General features: G+C 42.3%; 1 protein-coding gene across 5 annotated transcripts in view; it reads left to right on the top strand.

The window, feature by feature from the left end:
- LOC138742588 (von Willebrand factor C and EGF domain-containing protein-like) overlaps positions 1-15,892 on the top strand; it is a 104,341-nt gene extending 88,449 nt beyond the window's left edge. For all 5 annotated transcript variants that reach the window (XM_069897217.1, XM_069897226.1, XM_069897234.1 and 2 more), the window contains 4 exons: positions 212-377; positions 4,678-4,858; positions 5,967-6,092; positions 14,708-15,892. In XM_069897217.1, the coding sequence (XP_069753318.1) occupies positions 212-377; positions 4,678-4,858; positions 5,967-6,092; positions 14,708-14,811 (577 nt within the window). In that variant the 3' untranslated portion in view covers positions 14,812-15,892. The remainder of the gene's footprint in view (positions 1-211; positions 378-4,677; positions 4,859-5,966; positions 6,093-14,707) is intronic.
- The last annotated feature ends 8,928 nt before the right edge of the window (positions 15,893-24,820 follow it).

The raw sequence follows: 24,820 nt of genomic DNA, 5'->3' as shown, positions 1-24,820 counted from the left end.
TGCAAACTGATTGAAATTCAAATTTTAAAATTAAATTTAGACAGATGCTTTCGGCCCAATTACACCCGTTGACCAACAACCCCTGTATGTTTTGAATTTTTCCAGCATTTTCTCTTACATTTTATCAAACCAGCATTGGTATTTGTGGTTGAATTTTCACACATTGATGCTGTAACAGGGTCACTAATAGCAGATTGCTTCACTCTGATAGGTTGGCAGATGGAGAAGTGGTTTTGACGCCCACTGAGTTTGGAAATGGGTGGCTCGTCAAGGAGGAGAATATCAGTTTGTGCACTGCCAAAACTACTGAAGATCTGTGCAACAGAACAAGACTTCACGATCATCATTCAACAAACAACACTTGCAACATTATTATGGTAATCATTACTGAGTTAATGGTTTTGTAATTTTACACCAGCTAGTTTGCTTCAGGGCAGATTTCCAATTTTCTAGTACAACTTCTGTCATTAATTGATGTTTCACACAACCCTAGAAGCCAACTAAGATTAAACCACAACTTAGCTACGAAACAACTGGCACAGAGCAAAATCGCACATATAACAATAAAATAATGGCCCCACACCCACACAAACAAAAGATCTCTTGGATCTTCTTTGAATCGTTTCCTGGAATCTCCCAGAATGCTGACCAATCAAAGTGGACAATTCTTCCAGGAATACAGATTTCATCAACCTCCGAAATATTTAATTTATTTATATAGCACATTTAAAACAACTTATGTTGACCAAAGTGCTGTACAGATCATAAATTACATCTCAACTTCAGCAGCTATTTAAAGCGCAGTATAAAATAAGCACCTGAGGTTTAGAATTGTACATACAATGTCCAATCACCTCAAAACGCTTGCGAGTAAAATTACAACTTCAGCCTGGATTTAAAAGGGTTCAAGGAAGGAGCTGTAGGAAGTATTTGAAATTGTACCTCTGAAAATGCAGGGCTGACTTGGTACCGTTACTGGCATGTTAGCCTATTGTCCTGAAATCTCTGGAACAAGATCTGAATCCATATTTTCTGATTGTGGTGAGTCTTTTACCTCAGAGAGTGTCACATTTGGGTTTAGTTGTCAACATGATGTATGTTGCAAATTCCTGCATTACAATTCTCGGCAAGAATTATTACCAACCTGCTAGAGGGCCCAGCTACCAGCCATTGGGCAGGAGGTAGAACAAAAAAAGCACAGGGACACTCCTTTTTTTCTTCTCAGTAGAAAAAGTGGATATGTATTAATTTCCCTCCCCCCACCCCCCTTAGCCAGTAGATAGTGTGGCAGCAAATGATGTAAATGAATGATGTTACCTGTAGTCGCTGAAAATCAGTAATTAGGTAGTTATATTTTCACTCTTAAATCAAATTTCATGTAAGGCTGCAGAAGTGGAGAGTGATTTGAAAGCAAAAGACTTTGGAAGTGAGGTGGTGGTTGAACAATCTGGGGTGATATGTAATTACATTGTAAAAAAAAAAGCAGTCCAGCCTTCCCAGTTCGTCTTGCAGAGACAAGAAGACCTCTTAGTCTACATATTAGTTTATTAAAGCTGACTTATACTCGCACTGCTGGTGTGGTTATTGTCAGTACACAATCTACATCAGGTAGGGAGGAGATTGCAGAGGAAGTGGTCTGTAGATGGTGAAGCCCTGATCTGATGTTTCTGGTCATGACACACTGTGAATCTCTGTTCTCATAGGAGGAGTTTCTGAGCCCAATGAGAAGGAAACCTTGGCTCAGAGTAGCAAATATAACCCCATAATTTAAGCAAGGAGAGGGAGAAGAAAAATTACAGACCACTTGCCTAAAATCAGTAACAAGGAAATGATTGAGGATTGAGCAGAACCAGTGTGAAATTGTGAACGGAAAATCTTGTCTGACTAATCAGCTGGAGTACTTTGAGGATATGCCTGGTAGTGTAGATCAGGGGCAACCAGTGGTTTTTGGAAGATGTTCAATAGTATCCTGCAGAGGAGATTAATCAATGAAGTTAGAGCATATGGAATTGGGTGTAACAAACTGATATGGATTAGAATTGGTATAGGATAAAAAGCAATGAAAAGGAATACACTTTTTGTTTTCAGGTTGGCAGACCATAACCAGATGGTAGGATGATAGGAAAAAAAATGTTTGATTGGGAATGTCATCCATTAGCTTCCTACATGAACAGATGTAATGCCACAATAATGAATTTGTCAGATGATGAATGGTTGAAGGGTAGAATCAAAATGTTTGTACTTCTGACAATCATGATGAAATCAAGTGCATCAACATTCTGAAACTATTCAATAGATGGAACAAAGACATTTGTAGTTATTATAGCTGTCTTTACTAAACGATTGGTAACCAATGTAGGGTGATAACACCTCCCAGAATACTGACCAACCAAAGTCATCAAGCCTGACAGAAACACAGATTTAATCAGCTTCCAGTAGAAATTGTTCAACTTTGTGTTTTGAGGCAGGGGTGGATCAGCATAGTCGTGAGAGTAGCAAATCCTATGGGCCTTGTAATTTCAAGGGACCCATGCTTAAGTACTGTGAATCATGAGAAACATTTTTGTTTTCATCTTGGTGCAGCAGTTATGAGATACCACACTGATAGTCTGTGTTAATACCCCATTTAAAGGTGATAATTGGCTAAGATTGCTAACCTTACATTTAATTGGGGTGATTGAGACAGACTATCGCTGGCAGCTCGTGCAATGGCCCAATGTGGGACCAATGGCCGTCTTGGTTACCCATAATCCCTCATGCAGCTGGAACCGCTCTGCCAGTGCCAACACCAGGGAAACGCAGAGTGGTTCCAGCTGCTTGGGGGATTATGGGTAACCAAGACGGCCTTTAATCCCGCATGCCACCAGACATCGTCGCAACTTTTGTTTTTAACAAAATGTTTAAGTTTTGGGAGGCGATTTAATTGTAAGTGCTCAGCCCCACCCCCCCCTCCCCCTCACCGCGCATGCTCCAGCTGGCACTATTTAGGGCTCCTTTAAAATATTTGCTACAGGCCCTCCAATACCTTAATCCGGCACTGGTCTGAGAGCATTAGTCAATTATTTTTTGTGATAATTTTTTTCTTACCCTAATTTTATTATCTGATCTGGAATCCCTTTCTCTGAAAATGGAAGAAAATTATGCCTTAGTAATTCTATATTATTCTAATCCATAATTATCAGCATTACTACCTAATTGGTCCTTCACCTCTATCAGTCTTTTTACAATTTACTTATCAACACATGGATATTATCAAACACTTTGGCATGATTTCTTTGCTTCCATCAGCTCTAAAAAGATATGGTCCTTTGAAAATGTTTGTGAATTTATTTAATCAAAATTTTCCCTGTCAATAAACAACAGTACATTTTTTGTAAGTTATAGATGTTGATTATTTCATTGGAAAATCCCAAGGAAAAATTCTGATTTAAAATTAATGGGAAATCAAAAGTGTATGTTTCTCTTGACAATGAAGAAGGCTATTTAATCTCAGAGCATTTCTATGAATCCCATTCCCTTGTTAGTTTCTCAGCAACGTCTTTTCCTTGCCTATTCATCAATTTTCCCCTGATTCTCCTGTTATACTTCCCTCTCCTGAACAAGGGGAAATTTACAGTAGGCAATTAACTTACCACCGAGTATCGATGAGGTGAAAGGAAACTAGAATATCTGGGAAAACACGTGCAGTCACAGGTAGAATGAGCAGTCTCCTTGCAAATAACATACAAGTTCAGGTTGCTGGAGCCATGCAAAAGCTGCTAACTGCTGTGCCATGATTGATATTGAATCGTTTGTTCATCTCATTTGCATCCCTGATCCGTACACATGTAGGAACATGAGAAACAGAAGCAGGAGGAGGCCATCCAACTCCCCAAGCCTGCTCAACCTCTCAATATGATCATAGCTCAATACCACTTTGATGCTCCATACCCCACGTCCATTGATTCCTCTAATATCCAAAAATCACCATCAGACAGAATATATTTCATTATTAATCATCTTAGCCATTTGATGTCTCAGTAAGCTGCATGTGTTTTTCTGTCTTTCCTCTTTAACAATGTTTCAAAATCATTCCTCTTTACCTCTGAAATTGCCACCCATGTTTATTTCTAGCAGCCCCTCTTTACCTTCACATCTTGCCTATTATGCACTTTGCTACCTTACTGAAAAGTACCCAGGAATTGCGCAGAGGGAGATTTATCCTCCATCTCTTAACTTGGGATCTGTAAACAAGATGAGTTGTTAAATAAAATTTAACTTTCTCTGTCACTTCTATTTTCAGCAAATTCAGTGAGCAGATGATAACTTTACTGAGAGTCTTTACTTGTCAAAAACCCAAGATCTTCACCCTCCTTACACCAATTGGTAGGATGCTAACATTTTTTAGTCACAATACCTTTAGCTGATACTTGGGTCAGCATGTTTTGCAATGGGTTCACATGAAACTCATTCTGGTTTAATTTCTCTCCCATAATACTTGTGCCGTATTCCAGTGGGCAGTGTGAAAGGAACTCTACCCTCTTTGTACATTAGATAGAATGACTTCGTGGATCAGGACACCTATGACTTGGTGTTCTGATTTTTAACATTTGGCTCCGCCCAAAAGTGACATAAAATGATCCAAGTCACCTTGTGATATAATTTATGCCAGTTATTTGAACAAATTCATCTTTTCAGGGTTCCTTATTTCAGCCAGCACATGACAGCATTGACCCACAGCCTTACTACAGGGCCTGTCTGAGTGATGCGTGCACCTGCGTGGAACAGACAAGGTGCCTGTGCAGCATTCTGTCAGCCTATGCCTTTCGTGCCCTGAGGCTTGGAATCATCTTAAATTGGAGGAATGAAATACTATGTGGTAAGTGTTTATTGGGCTTTGTAGTGAACCAGCCCAAGAGAGATCATCTGCAGATGATTTTAGAGAGGTGGTGGAAAATTATTCAATATCTACATAGTGTTTTGTATGCAATAAAATATGCAAGGTCCAACACAAGAAAGGTCAGACAAAATATGATCAAGATAAGTAAGGAGATAATGGGACATCTAGCCTAATGCTTGGTCAAAGAGTTACCTCTTCAGGTGCATCTAAAGGAGCAGAGAGAATCAGGGATGTTTAGGGAGATGATTCCAGACCATGAGGCCTAAAATGCTGAAGGTAGAATTGTCAGTCACTCTACCCCCTTTGTCCCTCTCCTTTTCTCCCTCAAACCAGGTAGATACATAGTTACACCAACCATGACGGAATGGAAATCAGAATAAGCTGGTAAAGCATACATGTTCCTTGAAGTTATTGAAATGTGCAAAATCTTTTATAATCCAATAATCAAATGGCCATTCTTCAGTCCCTTCCAAATTGTGAGTATGGCCAGGACATTTCTCCTTGGATGACACAGTAATAACTTTGCTTGGGGTCAGAATCCCTGATTGTCACTTTCTTTAGTCTTTTGACTTACAACGATATCTTATTAAAAGGAGAGAAATGCTGGAGGAACTGAGGAGGTCTTGCAGCATCCATAGGAGGTAAAGATAACCAACACTTTGGGCCCCTTCCTCAAGGCATGAGTAAAAAATCTAGGCAAGCACCTGAATTTAAAGAAAGGGCAGGGAGAGAGGAGTACAGACCCACAGACAAAAGGTGTTGGTTATTTTTACCTCCTGCGGACCCTACGAGACCTGATGAGTTCCTCCAGGATTTCAGTGATGTTTACTGCAATTGCAGTCTTTGGTGTCTCACACAGATTGTATCATGCCAACTGACTTGATTTGGTTAACTCAGTTGGAACCTCTGGATCGGTTTGCTCGCAACAACCAATTTACCAGATCAATGGAACTCTACCATTGTGTGATATTAGTTATATTATTTGCATAGAATCTCTCTAGTTCATTTAAATTTGACATTGTAGACTCTCATACTAAATGCCTCACTTTAAAAAAAAACTGTCTTAATTCTACATTGTACTTCACAGGTGTAACTTGTGGTGGTGGTTCATGTTTTAGTGAATGCAGTTGCCCCCGGACCTGTGCGACTTATCTGCAGTCAGACATTCAGTGTTCCATGAGATCCTGTGTACCTGGTTGCCAGTGCCCTGAAGGTAATAGATATATGATCAACCCCTATGTCCAGATTGCCTTTCACAAAGACACCCCAAAATCAGACCAATGAAAGAATTAGGAAACCACACAGTCTCGGGTTGTCATCTTGTCACCAGTTCTCTGTTAGCATCTATTCCGCCCAGCAAATGCTGGTAGTTTTTTAAAATTCTATCACTCTACTCAGATCAAAGGTCTACCTATTTCCAATGGAATGACCACACTTTTCACAGTTAGAATGTTGTGTTCAGTTCTGGTCACCTCATTCCAGGAAGGATGTGTAAGCTATGGAGAAAAATTTACCAGGATGTTGCATGGATTGGAAAATACTATACGTCTTATGAGGCAAGGTTAGCAGACCTGGATCTTTTCTCTTTGGAGCAAAGAAGTTGATTTAATAGAGGTCTACAAGATTATGAGGGTATAGATTAGATAAACAAGCCAGCACTTTTTTTCCCCCCAGGGCAGGAGAAGCAAATGCCAGAGGGCATTGAATTAAAGTGAGGGGAAGAAAGTTTAGGGATAAGCTTTTTACAGAGAGAGTTGTGGGTACCTGGAATGAATTGCCAGGAGTGGTGGTGGAGGCTGGATCATTAGGGGCACAAGGATGAAAGAAAAATAGAGGGTTATGAGATAGGGAGAGGTGTTTTTGGGATGTACCTGTAGGTCTGCACAATGTTGTGGGCTTAAGGGCCTGTACTGTACTGTATTGTGATGTTCTATCTATGTTCGAACATAGTTGCACCTGTTTATTGAAGCAGTTATCATAACAGTTCAAGTAACAGGTTAAAAGTCACGATAATACAAGTTCCACCCATTATCTTAAATACTTGTAGCTGGATTTTGTTTCTCTTTTAATATTTTTTATTGATTTTTACAAATAAACACATATAAAACATTTATAGACTGCAGAGCAGTAATGACAGATTAGATAACAAACTGTAAAGCATATATAACTCATCCATAATACAAAACTACATGAAAAGGAATATTCATAGGAAGTGTGACTCTAAACCCCATTCCCAAACCAAAGAAAAAAAGGTACTTTGTTCCTGAAATAAAATGACAAGTATTAAAATATGGAATGAATACTGCACCTAGAAGTTATGAAAATAATTCAGGAATGGTCCCCACAGCATTTGAAACCTTATATTTGGGTTATTAATTGAGTAACGGATCTTTTAAGATAATTTAAGCAGGACATAATGTCCCCCAGCTACTGAGCATGAGTGGGCGGGGCATCATCCCTCCATCTAAACAATATCGTACGTCTGGCCAAAAAAGATGCAAAAGACAGAGTACGACATTTGAGTGGAGTTAAAAGAATATCATCCTCTCCCGTTGTACTAAAAAGAGCAACCAAAGGATTATGCTCCAGATTTACATTAAGGTTTAAAGATAACGTTTGAAACACATTCCTCCAGTATTTTTCAAGGCTACAACAGGTCTAAATCATATAGATTAAAGAAGCTTCTCCTCTCTTACATTTATCACAAGAATAATTTACATCTGAATAGATATGAGATCATTTGACTTTAGACATATGTGCCCTATGTGCAACTTTAAATTGTAAAAACAATGTCGGGCAAATAAGGATGTAGGATTAATCATCTTAAAAAAAATGATTATTGTCTGATAATTAAAGTTTTAAATCCTGTTCCCAGGCATTTTTACTTTTAACTAAAGGAGCATATCTCAAACCCACCAGCTAATCATAAATGATGGATATTAAACCTTTTCCAGAATGTTGTAAACTAAAAAATACATCAACAATGTTTGCATCTGGTACCTGAGATTGAATAAAATGTCTGATTTGCAGATATAGTATCTTAAAAAAAAAGAGTATTTTGTAAATTGAATTTTCTAGAAAGCAGTTCAAATGAGGCAAAGCTGTTATCAATAAAAAGATCTTTGAAACATTCAATACCAAATTTAAACCATTCATGAAAAACAAGATAAGAAACAAAAGCAAAGAAGGTTGAAAAAGATGATTAGATAAAATAGGGCTTTAAAGAGAAAAATCATGAAGTCCAAAGTGTTTTGTAAATTGCATGCACACTCTCATCATGTGCCTGACAACAGGATTGTCAATTGATTTATTTAAAGAGAAGGGAAGAGAGGATCCAAGAAGTACTGGAATGGAAAAGTTTTCAGCAGAATTCAGTTCCATTGCTGCCCATACTGGACGGTCCACTCGATTATGAAAATGTAACCAAAATATAAGGTTACGTATATTGGCCACCCAACAATAAAATCTGAAATTAGTTAGTGCCATGCCTCTGTTCCTTTTAGGTTTTCGAAGATGAGCTTTGTTAAGATGAGGGTGCTTACCCTTCCATATATAAGATGGTATAATTGAATCATGTGAACCAAAAAATGATTTGGGAATGAAAATTGGGATAGACTAAAAAAAGGTATAAAAAATTTAGGTAAGATATTAATTTTAATTGAATTAATGCAACCAACCAGAGATATAGGCAGGGGAGACCATTGTGTTAAATACTGTTTCACCAGCTTTAATGATTTAAGAAATTTTTCTTTTAAAAAGGTACTTTTGATTCTTTGAAACTTTAATAGCAAAATAGTTAAATTGATTTTCCAGAACCTTTCAAGGAAGATTAGTGTACACTGATGCAGGTATATTCAAAGAGAAAGGTTATCTTTTATGCAGATTTAATCTATATCCTGAAAACTTACTAAATTGAGAAAGTATAAGCAATGTGGACAGTGAAGAAGTGTCAGGACTTGATTTTTTTTAAAAAGCAATCATCCACATGAGGGGAAACTTTATATTTGCTTCCCTTCCTACAAATTTCTGAAATATCCCTGCACTCTCGAAAAACAATTGCTAATGGTTCTATGACCAAATCCAAAATTGAATTTTTCTAAAATCGCAAATAAGTACATCCATTCAACTCCATCGAATACTTTCTCTGCATCAAGGGAAAGAATACATTCAATACATGGAGGGTAAATACAAAATATCCAATAAGTGATGAATATTAAATTAAGAGTAATGGGTTTAAATAAAACAATCTGATCTTCAGAAATGATGATAAAATATTCTCTAATCTACTGGCCAAAACTTTAGCCGAAGAAAAAGGTTACCTGCTCCTCCATAAATTTCATAGTCATTATTTGATTACAAACTCAAATTGAAACACCAATGTCTTTTAATTTGAGAAAGGATTTTGTTTTAATATAAAAATAAATCTCAATGCACCACAAGCAGTTTTGAGAACAACAAAGGGCCAATTGTTCTTCCCTCCCCTTGCCGAATGGGACACTCCCAATGTGCTTTTGATTTGAACAGGCTTAAACCTGTCTGTATTTCTGGGCTTATGCAGTTGTGATTGGGTACACACCAAAAGGAAACTTAAAGCCACTCTGCTCTCTAATAGTACTGATTTCTGATTTTTAAAAAAAAATTGGCTTGCTGATGACAACTTTTCATGTTATGATGATATATTATCTTGAATTTCCAATATTTAGAAGAGAAACTGGACACATGGGAAATATTATGAAGGTTGATTTAAAATTTTGGTTAAAGAAGTATGTTTTAAGGAAACTTATTTTGGTGAAATCTAGAGCACTTTAAAGATAGTGAAAATAAGGCTGGGCAGTTGAAACATAACCATTAAATGGTGAGAGGAATAGAGAGAGGGGGTTTGTGAAGGCCTGCAATCAAAAAGACACGAGGATGAGGTTGTTTTATAGGTGATTTGTAACAATATATGTCCTTTCACCCAAACTTGAGTAATGCAACTGAAGAAAATCTGTTGGAATTTTTTGGGGATTTCTATGCCAAAGAAACAGGGAATAAGATTTTGTGGGTGATTTTTTTTTAAATGCTGCAGAACCTTCGGGGATCATTAGAAATGACATTCAAGTTCAAATTTATTATCATCTGATTGTACTTATACCACATGATAAAACTTTTTAAAAACTCATATTCCACCTTAAATATTCGCAATTTCCCAAGTGCTCTGTGATTAGTAAGGGATTGGTTAAGTTGGTTATGTGAGTGGAAAGGGAAGGTTGAGAACCACTGCTCCAGACCTAATTGTTATTGAAATATTTTGCTTGAGAAAAATTGTCATTGGCCCATTTCCTTTGGAGTTATGAAGACGTGCACATAACGAGTCATTTAGGTTTGATTAAAACAGTGGTTTTCAAACCTTTTTATTTCCACTGACATATTACAGAGCACTTGTGGCATACGGATTGCTTAAGATGGAATGTAAGTTTTAAAAAAAATAAAGTTGCCCACCCCTGCTCCCAGACTATGATGCACATTCAAAGCACAGTACTTAACTTTAGGTAATCTTTATAAAATCCCTTTCAGAAAAAAGGCGGCAGGGTTGGCATAGTGATTAGCGCAATGCCACTACAGTACCAGCGATCGGGACTGGGGTACGAATCCCATGCTGTCTGTAAGGAGTTTGTACTTCCTCCTTCTGATTTCATGGGTTTTCCCTGGGGGGGGGGGGGGATCTGGTTTCCACCCACCATTTGAAACAAACCAGAGGTTGTAGGTTGTAGAGCTCGTCGAAAGAACCAAAGACTTGTTGATCCAAACCAAGGCTTTTATTAGCAAAAGACCGGAGCTCTTCACAGGTGGCCGACCAGTCCGGAATGATCCGACCTGGCTAGGGACACAACCCTTTAAGGCCCAAACAATAGGTGTGGCTTAGCTCTCAGCCAATCGCTGTAAGCACAGTCTAGATACAGTAACTATATACACTATGTACATTGGTGATAGATCTGTACTATCACATTCACCCCTTCTTGGAGAATTGACCCTGGAAAAAAAAAACAAAAACGAGGGAGAGAATGAAAAGGAAGGGGTAGGTCAAGGACTGTAGCGGTCAGGGGGTCTGACCATCCGGCGTGACCGCCGTGGTGCCGGGATTGGGGTCGCTGGAGTGGTGTCGCCAGCGGGCTCATCGGGTGCGACTGCTCCGTCGCTCAATTCCCCAGTCGTTTTGTCGGCAGGGTGGCCCGAGTCATTGGGGTGCTGTTGGTCCTTCTGTTGCGGCACGGGGCCTGGAGCATAAGGAGTTGGGGGGTTTGCTGGGTCTACCGTGTCCTGAGCTAGGTCCCGCACCGAAACAGTGTCCTCCCGCCCGTCTGGGAACTCCACGTATGCGTAATGTGGGTTCGCGTGGAGTAGAGTCACTCGGTCGACCAAGGGGTCGTTCTTTGAGTGCCGGACGTGGCGTCGCAAAAGGACAGGGCCAGGGACAGTGAGCCATGCCGGTACAGTGGTTCCCGATTCGGATTTCCTCGGGAAAAGGAACATCCTTTCGTGGGGGGTGGCATTTGTTGCAGTACATAGGAGGGAGCGGATGGAGTGTAAGGCACTAGTGAGAACCTCCTGCCAGTGAGAGGTGGGGAGACCTTTAGACCGGAGAGCCAGTGTAACCGCTCTCCATATGGTGGCATTCTCCCTCTCGACCTGGCCATTACCGCGTGGGTTATAGCTCGTGGTCCTGCTTGAAGCAATACCACACTCCAGAAGGTACTGTTGCAGCTCTGCACTCATGAATGAGGACCCCCTATCACTGTGGATGGAATTGGGGTACCCGAAGATGGTGAAAATACTGTGAAGGGCCTGTATCACTGAGGTGGCAGTGGTGTCTGGGCAGGCCACAGCGAATGGGAAGCGGGAGTATTCGTCGATGGCCGTAAGGATGTAGGTATTACGGTTGGTCGACGGTAGGGGTCCCTTAAAGTCTACGCTAAGACGCTCGAAGGGGCGGGTGGCTTTGATGACGTGGGAGTTATCCGGACGGAAGAAGTGGGGCTTGCATTCGGCGCACACCGAACAGGCTCGGGTCATGGAGCGGATCTCCTCAACTGTGTAGGGTAAGTTGCGCGCCTTGACAAAGTGAGCAAACCTAGTGACCCCTGGATGACAGAGCGCCTCATGGAGTTTCCGTAGTCTGTCCATCTGTATGCTGGCGCACGTCCCCCTGGAGAGTGCGTCAGGCGGGTCGTTGAGCTTACCAGGCCGGTACAGGATGTCATAGTTAAAGGTGGAGAGTTCGATTCTCCATCTGGCGATTTTGTCATTTTTTATCTTACCACGCTGGGTGTTGCTGAACATGAAGGAGACCGCGCGTTGATCAGTCAACAGTGTAAAGCGCCTCCCAGCGAGGTAATGTCTCCAACGACGTACCGCTTCAACTATGGCCTGGGCCTCCTTCTCGATCGAGGAGTGTCTACTCTCCGGACCCTGGAGGGTTCTGGAGAAGAAGGCTACAGGCTGACCGGCCTGGTTCAAGGTGGCTGCCAGGGCGAAGTCGGATGCATCGCTCTCGACTTGAAACGGGACAGACTCATCGATCGCGTGCAGCGTCGCAGCAGTGATGTCAGATTTGATTCGATCGAAAGCCGCTGTGGCTTCGGTCGAGAGGGGAAAAGAGGTCGTCTTGATAAGAGGCCGACCAGTCTGGAATGATCCGACCTGGCTAGGGACACAACCCTTTAAGGCCCAAACAATAGGTGTGGCTTAGCTCTCAGCCAATCGCTGTAAGCACAGTCTAGATACAGTAACTATATACACTATGTACATTGGTGATAGATCTGTACTATCACATAGGTTAATTGGATGTAATTTGGCTGGCATGGACTCGTGGGTAGGAATGACCTGTCCCTGAGCTGTATGTCTAAATTAAATTACGATCAATAACTACTATATTTGACAGCATGTAAGACCCCCCCCCCCCCCCCACCATTTCAGCAGGGAATATTAAGAATTCTTTTAGTATACTTGTGGTATTTATGGGTAAATGTCTCTCAATTCCTCGACCCACTTGCACAAATCATTGTAAAACACTTCAAAATAAAGCAATTTAATTTCACACTTTAATCCCATCAGTAAATGTCATGCTCTCTCTACACCCACACAGCGACCACACTCCTTGGGTCACCCATGGCTCCTTACCTCTACTAAAACAGCAGCGCGACCACAGTGCTGTCCACGCCGCCGGACACAGTGCACACCACCCTTTGTAGTGACTGACTCATCTTCCAGTTGGCCCAGGGCAGGCCGCTGCTTCTCCCTGGCAATGTTCAGTGCCCAGTGCCCGTCGGGCACAGGGTCCACCAGGAAACTGTGGCCGGTGAACAGGAGCTGCACAAAGTCTGCTGGGAAACTGCACCTGGCAAATCAGAGACCAGCTTTCCTTGTAAAGCTCACCATCCACCAATGTGGGCAGCAGGAGAAGCTGAGCCATGGCTGCATGCCCCCGAGACCCCAAGTCTTTGCTTGTTAGAAGAACCAAATCAGTTCTCCTGCACATGTATGACAGTGTCGCTCATGACATGCAACATATGGATCACGCTAATTTCAACTGCGCATACAAGATATTTTTGAGTCAATTTTTGGAGAAAAAAAGTGGGTCTTATATGCCATCAAATACGGTAATCAAAATAAACAAATAAATAAATAAATAGATTTGTTCATATAATTTTGGATGATTTACATGTTTACAGAATACTGTTCATCAATCTCACAGCCTGTGTGAAGAAGCTATTTCCCAGCCTGCTAGTCCTGATTTTGATGCTCCTTCTTGATGATAGTGGGTTAACGATACTGTGTAGTGGATGGAAAGGATCTTCTGTAATTCCTTGAGCTCCTTTTAGACAATGCTCCCAGTGAATGAGACCCCAATGATCCTCTTGGCTATTTTACTGATCCTCTGAATAAACTTCCGCTCTGATGCTCTGCAGCTACCACACCACACAATGATGCAGTCAGACAGGACTCTCAATTCTGCTCCTGTAAAAGGTTGTCAAGATGGGGCCTGTTAGCCTTGCACTCCTCAGTCTCCTTAGGAAGAATAGGTGCTGCTGTGCCTTCCTGATTAATAAGGAGGTATTGTGATTCCAGGATAGGTCGCACTTTATAGGCAAACCAAGAAACTTTGCGCTCTCCACTCTTTCCATGACAGATCCATTGATACGTCATGGAGAACGGTCGCCTTTCATCCTTCTGAAGACCACAATAATCATTGTCTTGTCCATGCTGAAACTCAAGTTGTCGTTCTCACACCAGTTTATGAGCCTGTCAGTCTCCTCACGATTCATCATTGTTGCTGTTGAGGCCAACGACTGTTGAATCATCTGCAAATTTGATTGCACATAATTACTAAGAAGCTCTTTGTTTCCAATTAAAATTGAATATTCTAATTATTGTTGGTATTTCTGTAAACATTCTCAACTTATTCATTCAGATTTTGTTATCACAGTGCCAAAGGGTCTGGGCAATGTTGGCAGTGGATTAATCTAGGTGGAGGGGGGAAGCTTTATTTTCTCATTCCATGGATATTGTCTCTGTTTTTATTTTCACCTCTCTTTCTAAAAGGAACAGTGAAGCTATTGCCTTGTATATATATATTGTTTACATATTAAATTTTAAATTCCTCAATATGAGATGGAGGAGAAAAAAATGGCTCAATTTAAAATGTGAGTTCCAAATAAATTTGCTTGCTCTTTGTTTTTGTTTATGATCAAACAAAAATATTTCCATTTGTATCATACTGGCCCACACTACAGTGTTAGCCAGGCACTGAATCATTTCAGAGCTTTTTAATGTTCTGCTGTTTTATAGGTCTTTTCATGCATCAATCAAATTGTTTGCCACCTTCATTGTGTCCACTGGAGTTGCTCTACAGCCAAAGCAAGACCTCTTCAAAGTTTCTGATGACACAGTGATGTGTTTACAAGTTAAAGTTTACTGCAAATTCTTATGATTTCATGCTGGTAGGCATTGGTGAATCCTCACTGAACAGATTTGAACTCCACAACTAGTCTGGGACTGGACATACACTGGAATCTAAGTGTCAACTTTAAAGCCTCTAATATTGTGAAGTATTTTATGTTAGATTCCAAAACTGTGAACTACTGATCAATAAGTTGAATGAACAATGTTTTATTTATTATGATGGTATGATTCCCATATTATTACCTCGTTAGAATCAAAAACTACTTTGTACAATATTGAATTATTATTCGCACCATTTTTTTGTGAATTGTAATATTTGAATTATTGTTACCATACATGAAATAAGAGATCAGAGTGACATTGCTATACTGTTATCATTGAGCTTCATAATTCTTCATCTTTTAATGCCTCTGTTTTTGTATATTTCTTAAAAAAAAAACCCTGATCACCATGTCAAACCATTGAATTTGATTTTTTTTTTGTAAAAATATATATATTTTTTCATTATTGTGGTATTTTTTCATATAGAAGTGCCTTCTCTAAAAGTGATGGGATTATGTTCATGAATGAGTGAGGTATGTTGATATTGACCATCCCAGTTTGGATAGGCTCACTTCATTAAGGCTCTGTGGCAGGCAAATTTATCTACAATGTTTTAGATTTGGTTGCCTCTTTTACAATGTCTTTCTGCCAACCATCGCATTATTCCCATGTCTTCATGTAGCACTCACTCTTTGCTTATTTCTCCACAATGATTTCTGCACTGTTGAAAAAAGGAAATGGAATGGAGATTAATGTAGGCTTTCAATGACACCAACACACTTGGTATCAAGCTCTAGAGAAGAGGGTAATTTAATCTGAATTGTAAATGATCTGAATTGTAAATGACTTTGTATCATGGCCACACATAGCAACGTCATGAGCCTAAATCACATCTTTGGTTCTTTAGAGGTTCTATGAAGTTTGTGCAGCACCTCTTCAAATAACTCATTAAATGATTTCTAATCCCTGCTAAGAGTGATGTCCACAGCATCACAACTATTATTTTGATGGAAAATTGTAATGACTTCTTTTACCCAATATTTCTCAACTTGGCTTTACTTATGCCAGAATTTCTTCTGAGGAAAAACATTGTCAAATTCACTTAGTTGGTTACATCGCACTTTGACAATAGATTTGATACATATGGAGTGCACTTTTAATCTTTCAGTTATTTTGTAGCAACCTTGATGTGTTATGAACAAAATTTGATCTCTTGCGCAGTATTTCAAGGATAAGGCTGACTTGCTTCTTCTCTATTCTTGTGAGTTCCAAGGTGACTGCTGAAGTGAATGTGGGAAATGGAATTGAGCATTCTTCTGCAGATGGCAGATGAGTGGGTAAATTGGAGATTGTGTACTCCTTCTACCGTTGATGCAGGGTTTCTGTGTGCTCTTTGTGGTGATATGTAATTACACCACTAGGTCACCAGGGGTGGTGACCTTGTATATAAAGCAGTCCAGAGCTACAGTCTAGCCTTCCAGGTTCGTCTTGCAGAGAGACAAGACCTCTTAGTTTAAGTATTAGTTTATTAAATTGTACTGACAATAGCCACATCAGCAGTGCGAGTATAAGACAGCTTTAATAAACTAATATGCACACGAAGAGGTCTCGTCTCTCTGCAAGACGAACCTGGAAGGCTAGACTGTAGCTCTGGACTGCTTTATATACAAGGTCACTGGGATGTCCCCTGGTGGATCTAGTGGTGTAATTACATATCACCACACTTGATTCTTGAACTTGAGTTCTCAGTACCAATGCTCTTCCTCCATTTTGAGTGACTATAGCCAGGGATTCCAAGGAGCTGGTTGTGATGTTGCAGTTCTTCAAGGAGACTTTGAACACATCCTTAAATCTTTTCCTTTGCCTCCCCATTATTCTCTTTGTGACAGAGTTCAGAGAAGTACATCTCATCCAGGTTTATTGTAAAACAGTGCTGGAGAAATGGTAAGAGGGGAGACATAGGAGGAGGAGCATAGTCCCAAAAGCAGGAGGTAATAGGTGGAGAAGGCAGAGAGGGCATAGCAGCAAGGAGGGGGAGGATGGATGGTGAGGTGAATAGAGAGGGAAGGTGGTGTAGAGGTGAGGGAAAGAAGACTAGGAGAATAGAAGTCAGGGAGAAACCAGAGAAGTCTACGCTTATGCTGTCTGGCTGGAGTGTGCCCAATCGGAAAATCAGGAGTTGTTCCTCCAATTTATGTGTGGACTTGATGGGATAGTACATGAGGTGCCATGAATAGATGAGAGTATGGGAGTAGAATGCAGAAATGAAATGGGAGGCCCTGTCACTGATGTGGACAGAGCGAAGGTGCTCAGTGAAGTGATCTCCCAGTCTGCATTTATTGTCCAAGTTTATTGTCATGTGTATCAAGGTACAATTAGAAAGTTTGTTCTGTGAGCTGTCCAGCTCGTCAGCCCAATGTGCAGCCATTTAAATAAATAAATAAACAAACAGATAAATAAAAATAGGATGGAGATTTGTAGAGAGCAATGACTGGATTATTTCACTTTGGAGGTTTGCACAGGAGTCTGACAATGTAGGAAAGAAACTGTCCTTAAAACTGCATTGATCTCTTAAATCATCCCTAGTAGGAGGCAGGAGAAGAGGGTGTGGTCAGGGTGAGATGGGTCTGTTATTATGTTGCCTGCTTTTCTGAGATAGTGCTAAATGTTGATTGAGGGGATGAGAGATAAGCGAAGCTGCATTCACAATTCTCAACAATTTCTTGTGGTCTTGGGTAGAGCAGTTCCTGAACAAGCAATGATGCATCCCAACAGGATACTTTGGCATACTTTAGTTGTTGATGGACCTGGCTGATGAGCCAACCTTCCATGGACTTTTGAAGAAGTAGAAGGTCTTGGACACTGCATCAACATAGTTGATGAAAATTGTTGGAGATGTTTACCCCTTAAGAACTTGAACTGTCTTTTATTTCCATCCAAGTGCCATTGATATAAGCTCTACCACTCTTCCAGAAGTCAATGACTAGCTCCTTAATCTTCCTGACATTGAGGGAAATGCTGTTGTCCTGGCACCTCTACCTCCATTCTATTTTCTGATTGTTGTTTGAAACATGGCCTACAACTGTGGTGTCATCTGTACATTTGGAATGGTGTTTGAGGGTTGAGTGCAAGGCCAGGGAAATGGTGTTTTCAATGGCCTTATTGAGGTGGCAGATGATTTGAAGTGAGTGGAAGTTGACATTAACGTGAGCCATGAACAGCCTCTCAATGAACTGCCTGAAAGTGGATGTCAGTGCCACTGGATGGTTGCCACTTAGTTCCATTATAATGCTTTTTTTCATGAAACTGAGATGATAGTGACCTTGAAGCAGTTAGGTTATTTTGCCGACAGCAGAGAAAGTCAAAGATGTCTATGAATACTCCTGCCGGTTGCACTGAGCAGGTCGCAGGGCACATCTGTCCTGATTCCATCTGTCTTAGCTGTTTTCCATGGGGTCACTTTCTGGAAGGCTGACATTCAAGGAAATATTGGATAGGTATATGGATGGGAGGGGAATGGGGGGTTACGGGCAGGGTGCAGGTAGGTGGGCGTAGAGGAGAGTACTTAGTTTGGTGCAGACTAGAAGGGTCAAAATGGACTGTTTCCTTGCTGTATGGTGATATGACATCTGCAGTGGTGACCATGGCTGCAGGTGTGCTTGAGGTTGATGTGTGCTGCTGGGATCAATTTTTGTCTGAATGCATTTGATGACTTTGACCTTTTGAGTGATTGTACATATACTGATTGTAATTTAATCTTTTGAATGTGGGTAGACTGTACATTTGGGGATGTAGACCACAAATAATGCTTTTTGTTTCCCCAGTTTGGTTTCTGAAGATAGACACATTAATTTGTACTGAAGATCATGAGATACTTTGGGTTGTGCTGGTATTAGGTGGATTATCTTTTGCTTGGGAAAGAGAGAATCCAAAAGGAGAGAAAATAGGGTTAAAATAATGAAAAAGAGCAGACAAGTTAATGGCAACAAGATAAACCAATGGCACAAATCAAACAAAATCATAAATATTGGGGAAACACAAAATTTGTGGCTGCTGGAGTGTATGAGCAAAAGGGACGGTGGTTTAAGTAGAATCCATGGAGAGAAATGGTCAATGTTTTGAGAAACAGCTCTTTTTTGAGGATAAAGTGGGAAAGGGAGATAACTAGCAGAAAATAGGGGGGAGAGTCTGGAGAGGGGCCAACAGTTGATAGGATACTGGATAAATAAATGTGGGAGAGGTAGAGAAACGTCGAGGAGGAGACCACTAAGGTGGAGGGAGATATTTGAAGGAAAAGTAAGAATGGGAGCAAGTCAGACAGATTCGTGGAACTGGATCAGTTTGGGGTTTCCTAAAATTGTTCATGCTGTAGGTGTCTGGGCTATCCAGAAGGAATATGATAGTATCTACCATTTATATTTGACCTCACCCTAGCTGAGGATACTGGATGGATTAGGGTGCATCTATGGAAAGAGGAAAAACTGAGTTGGTGTTTTAGGTCCATAATCTTGTATCTGGGACGTTCAGTTACAACACAAACAAAAAGAGGACTTTTTTTTTGTAATTTTCTATTTCAGTATTACATCCCGGGGGGGCAAAATTACATTCGGTTGGCATCTGAGGCAAGTGTTCTTTACGGAAGAAACCAAAACTTGACTGCTTCACAGGGAAGGGGGGCCATAAACTTCATGCAGTGTCCCAAGCGGGCCATAGCCAAAAAATAAACATTGAGAATGGCTGCTCTATCCCATGCCCACAACGACCTGTTAGCCTCTGACCTCCTACATCATTCCAACAAAACAGCATTTTGTCTGTTGTCCTGAATGGATTAATGTGCAAGGACACAATTCTGCCCTCAAGATGAGATTTTGAATTCCAGCAATTCAGATATCTCGCTTTTCCTGGTGATGTCAGTACTGCTTTGGAGGTAAGATTATCCACCTGCGATATTAACTCAGTTTTCTTCATGGTAGCTGCCTAATTGATATTACCATTAGTGTCTGTGTTCTGCATCTCATAAATAAAGCATTTTTTTCTCTCCTGCCTCATTCATCTTTCCCCTAGTTGCATTTCTCCAAGCAAATTGGCTATGATTAATATACTTTTACTCCCTTCTCCCAGACAGCACCCAAAGGAATGCATCACCTGTAAAACATGGTCCTCCACCCCAATACAGATTTACTCTTTCTTCCCTTGCTGACTCGCTCTCTCTGCAATTTTGTAATTCCAATGAAGAGCCATTGATGTGGAACATTAACTCTGTTTATTTCTGCATAGATGCTTGTTGACCCACTGAGTAACACACACCAACCCCTACCCCATCCCTGCCCTTGGCTCCCAGCATTTTGGTTTTATTTCAGATTTTCAGCACCTGCAACTTGTCTTTCTTTTGCAATAGAAGTAACTGGATGTGGTCACATTGTCATGGCAGTAGGGTGACCAGATGATATTTAACATGGGGGGAGGGGGGTGGGAAGAGATACAAACAAACAGGAAAAGGAGCTGGTAAGAAGAAATGAGATTGGAATAGTAATGAGATATGATCTTGACTTACATTAATATATTAGATCATGATGTAGAGTTAGAATGTAAGAACTAGAGAATGGCAGAAAACATTAGTGGGAGTTGACTACAGGAAGCAAAGTCATGGTTGTAAAGGTAAAGTTCCATTATTGTCACATTCATGAAATTCTTTGTCTTCATCTACAGTAAGGAAGATTGTTGTCACTTTGTCTCGTGCCCCTCACAGAAATGAGGCCCCAACAAGGGACAAACTCGTGACCCCTGGTTTACAAGAGCAGTGCTCTAGCCACTGGGTTATCATAGTTGTAATAATGGGCATTATTACAATGTGAGGCAGACGGAGGCCCCGGTCCGGGCAGTATGGACCGACCTAGGAGGGGAGGCAGGCCCCTCCAGCCCGGGTAAGAAACCTGCATAGGAGAAGGCCACTCCGATATAAAACCTACGACCCAAGGACCTCGCTGCCACGTCCCAGCTTGCTTGGCCACGGCACACGAACCATGGGTGTAAAGGGTGGGGCCAGTACTGCGCGCACTGCACTCCACCTAAAAGCTCCTTTGCGCAGGCCCGAGGACAGGTCCACGTCCTCCCCCTCCACGTCCTCCCCCTCCACGTCCTTCCCCTCCACGTGCTCCCCCTCCACGTCCTCCCCCTCAAAAGATGCTCACAAACTCAAGCTAGCATGCTGGAACATCAGAACCATGCTAGATAAGAATGACAGCCATCGACCTGAACGTCGGTCTGCCCTCATTGCACATGAACTCCTCAGACTTGACATCGACATAGCCGCTCTCAGTGAAGTCCGCCTGGCAGATGTAGGCAGCTTCCAAGAACGCGGCGCGGGCTACACACTCTACTGGTCTGGCAAGCCTTCGGATGAACGACGCCTATCTGGTGTAGGCTTCATGGTCAAGAGCTTCATTGCCTCCAAACTCGAAAACCTTCCGACAGGCCTCTCGGACCGAATCATGTCCATGCGACTCCCACTTCAAAACAAGCGTCACATCACCCTCATCAGTGTCTATGCTCCAACCCTCCAGGCGGAACCAGCAGAAAAGAACAAGTTCTACACCGACCTGCGCAACCTCATCCAACGTACCCCTACAGCCGACAAGGTTGTCATCCTGGGCGACTTCAACGCTCGTGTCGGCAAAGACTCAGAAACCTGGCCAGGAATCCTGGGCAAGCATGGCGTCGGCAAGTGCAACGACAATGGGCGCCTCCTGTTGGAGCTCTGCGCAGAACAGCGGCTTGTCATTACAAACACCCTTTTTCAGCAGAGGGACAGCCTTAAGACCACCTGGATGCATCCCCGATCCAAACACTGGCACCTCCTGGACTACATCCTGGTGCGAGAAAGTGACAAACAAGATGTGCTCCACACCAGGGTCATGCCTAGCGCGGAATGCCACACTGACCACCGGCTGGTTCGCTGCAAGCTCAACCTTCACTTCAAGCCAAAGCCCAGGAACAATAAAGCCCCCAGAAAGAGGTTCAATGTTGGAAAACTGCAGTCAGACGAAGCGAGAGGAAACTTCCAGGCAAACCTCAAAGCAAAGCTCGACGTTGCAACCCGCCTCACGGACCCGTCCCCTGAAACCCTCTGGGATCAGTTGAAGACTACCATACTGCAATCCACTGAAGAGGTACTGGGCTTCTCCTCCAGGAAAAACAAGGACTGGTTTGACGAAAACAGCCAGGAAATCCAGGAGCTGCTGGCAAAGAAGCGAGCTGCCCACCAGGCTCACCTTACAAAGCCGTCCTGTCCAGAGAAGAAACAAGCCTTCCGTCGCGCATGCAGCCATCTTCAGCGCAAACTCTGGGAGATCCAAAATGAGTGGTGGACTAGCCTCGCCAAACGAACACAGCTCAGCGCGGACATTGGCGACTTCAGGGGTTTCTACGAGGCTCTAAAGGCTGTGTACGGCCCCTCACCCCAAGTCCAAAGCCCGCTGCGCAGCTCAGACGGCAAAGTCCTCCTCAGCGACAAGATCTCCATCCTCAACCGATGGTCAGAACACTTCCAATCCCTTTTCAGTACCAACCGCTCAGTCCAAGATTCCGCCCTGCTCCAGCTCCCTCAACAGCCCCTAAGGCTAGAGCTGGATGAGGTTCCCACCCTGGATGAGACATATAAGGCAATCGAACAACTGAAAAGTGGCAAAGCAGCAGGTATGGATGGAATCCCCCCAGAAGTCTGGAAGGCTGGCGGCAAAACTCTGCATGCCAAACTGCATGAGTTTTTCAAGCTTTGTTGGGACCAAGGTAAACTGCCTCAGGATCTTCGTGATGCCACCATCATCACCCTGTACAAAAACAAAGGTGAGAAATCAGACTGCTCAAACTACAGGGGAATCACGTTGCTCTCCATTGCAGGCAAAATCTTCGCTAGGATTCTACTAAATAGAATAATACCTAGTGTCGCTGAGAATATTCTCCCAGAATCACAGTGCGGCTTTCGCGCTAACAGAGGAACCACTGACATGGTCTTTGCTCTCAGACAGCTCCAAGAAAAGTGTAGAGAACAAAACAAAGGACTCTACATCACCTTTGTTGACCTCACCAAAGCCTTCGACACCGTGAGCAGGAAAGGGCTTTGGCAAATACTAGAGCGCATCGGATGTCCCCCAAAGTTCCTCAACATGATTATCCAACTGCACGAAAACCAACAAGGTCGGGTCAGATACAGCAATGAGCTCTCTGAACCCTTCTCCATTAACAATGGCGTGAAGCAAGGCTGTGTTCTCGCACCAACCCTCTTTTCAATCTTCTTCAGCATGATGCTGAACCAAGCCATGAAAGACCCCAACAATGAAGACGCTGTTTACATCCGGTACCACACGGATGGCAGTCTCTTCAATCTGAGGCGCCTGCAAGCTCACACCAAGACACAAGAGAAACTTGTCCGTGAACTACTCTTTGCAGATGATGCCGCTTTAGTTGCCCATTCAGAGCCAGCTCTTCAGCGCTTGACGTCCTGCTTTGCGGAAACTGCCAAAATGTTTGGCCTGGAAGTCAGCCTGAAGAAAACTGAGGTCCTCCATCAGCCAGCTCCCCACCATGACTACCAGCCCCCCCACATCTCCATCGGGCACACAAAACTCAAAACGGTCAACCAGTTTACCTATCTCGGCTGCACCATTTCATCAGATGCAAGGATCGACAATGAGATAGACAACAGACTCGCCAAGGCAAATAGCGCCTTTGGAAGACTACACAAAAGAGTCTGGAAAAACAACCAACTGAAAAACCTCACAAAGGTAAGCGTATACAGAGCCGTTGTCATACCCACACTCCTGTTCGGCTCCGAATCATGGGTCCTCTACCGGCACCACCTACGGCTCCTAGAACGCTTCCACCAGCGTTGTCTCCGCTCCATCCTCAACATCCATTGGAGCGCTCACACCCCTAACGTCGAGGTACTCGAGATGGCAGAGGTCGACAGCATCGAGTCCACGCTGCTGAAGATCCAGCTGCGCTGGATGGGTCACGTCTCCAGAATGGAGGACCATCGCCTTCCCAAGATCGTATTATATGGCGAGCTCTCCACTGGCCACCGTGACAGAGGTGCACCAAAGAAAAGGTACAAGGACTGCCTAAAGAAATCTCTTGGTGCCTGCCACATTGACCACCGCCAGTGGGCTGATAACGCCTCAAACCGTGCATCTTGGCGCCTCACAGTTTGGCGGGCAGCAGCCTCCTTTGAAGAAGACCGCAGAGCCCACCTCACTGACAAAAGGCAAAGGAGGAAAAACCCAACACCCAACCCCAACCAACCAATTTTCCCTTGCAACCGCTGCAATCGTGTCTGCCTGTCCCACATCGGACTGGTCAGCCACAAACGAGCCTGCAGCTGACGTGGACTTTTTACCCCCTCCATAAATCTTCGTCCGCGAAGCCAAGCCAAAGAAAGAAAGAAGAATAATGGGCATGGCACAAAAATCAAAAACTGTTGATGCATTTCACAGAAATAATGCAGTAACTTCAGACACTTAAATCTATAAATGGATTGACAAGTCAGCCCACTAATTCTATGCCAACCATTATCCACCCATTTACACTAATCCTACTTGTATTTTTTTTTAATTGGATGATAAGTTAAGGGAATATATACAACGTGGTTTCCTTGTTCAATGGGCTGGGGACCAATGAGAGAAAACATTCTGATATTGTTTATTAATAATCTTATGTCAATATGGCTTCTTCATGAAGTGACCATGGTACAATATTTTTTTGAGTTTAAAGTGATGCTGTTCAATTCAAAATGAGCGTTTTGAATCAAGGATCAAAAGCTATGAATGTTAGTTGAGATAAAGTTGGCTGCAGATTGGGGAAACTGCAATTTAAAAAGGAAACAAGCATGCAAGGATTTAAATAAATAATGCTTTTTTTTTTCAAAAAAAGATATATTCTGCCAAAAAAACAGGAAAAGTG

The sequence above is a fragment of the Narcine bancroftii genome, chromosome 1 (genome assembly GCF_036971445.1).
Source record: "Narcine bancroftii isolate sNarBan1 chromosome 1, sNarBan1.hap1, whole genome shotgun sequence".
Classification (NCBI taxonomy): domain Eukaryota; kingdom Metazoa; phylum Chordata; class Chondrichthyes; order Torpediniformes; family Narcinidae; genus Narcine; species Narcine bancroftii.
The sequence above is the reverse complement of the archived record's forward strand: the minus strand, read 5'-3'. Positions and strand labels throughout refer to the sequence as shown.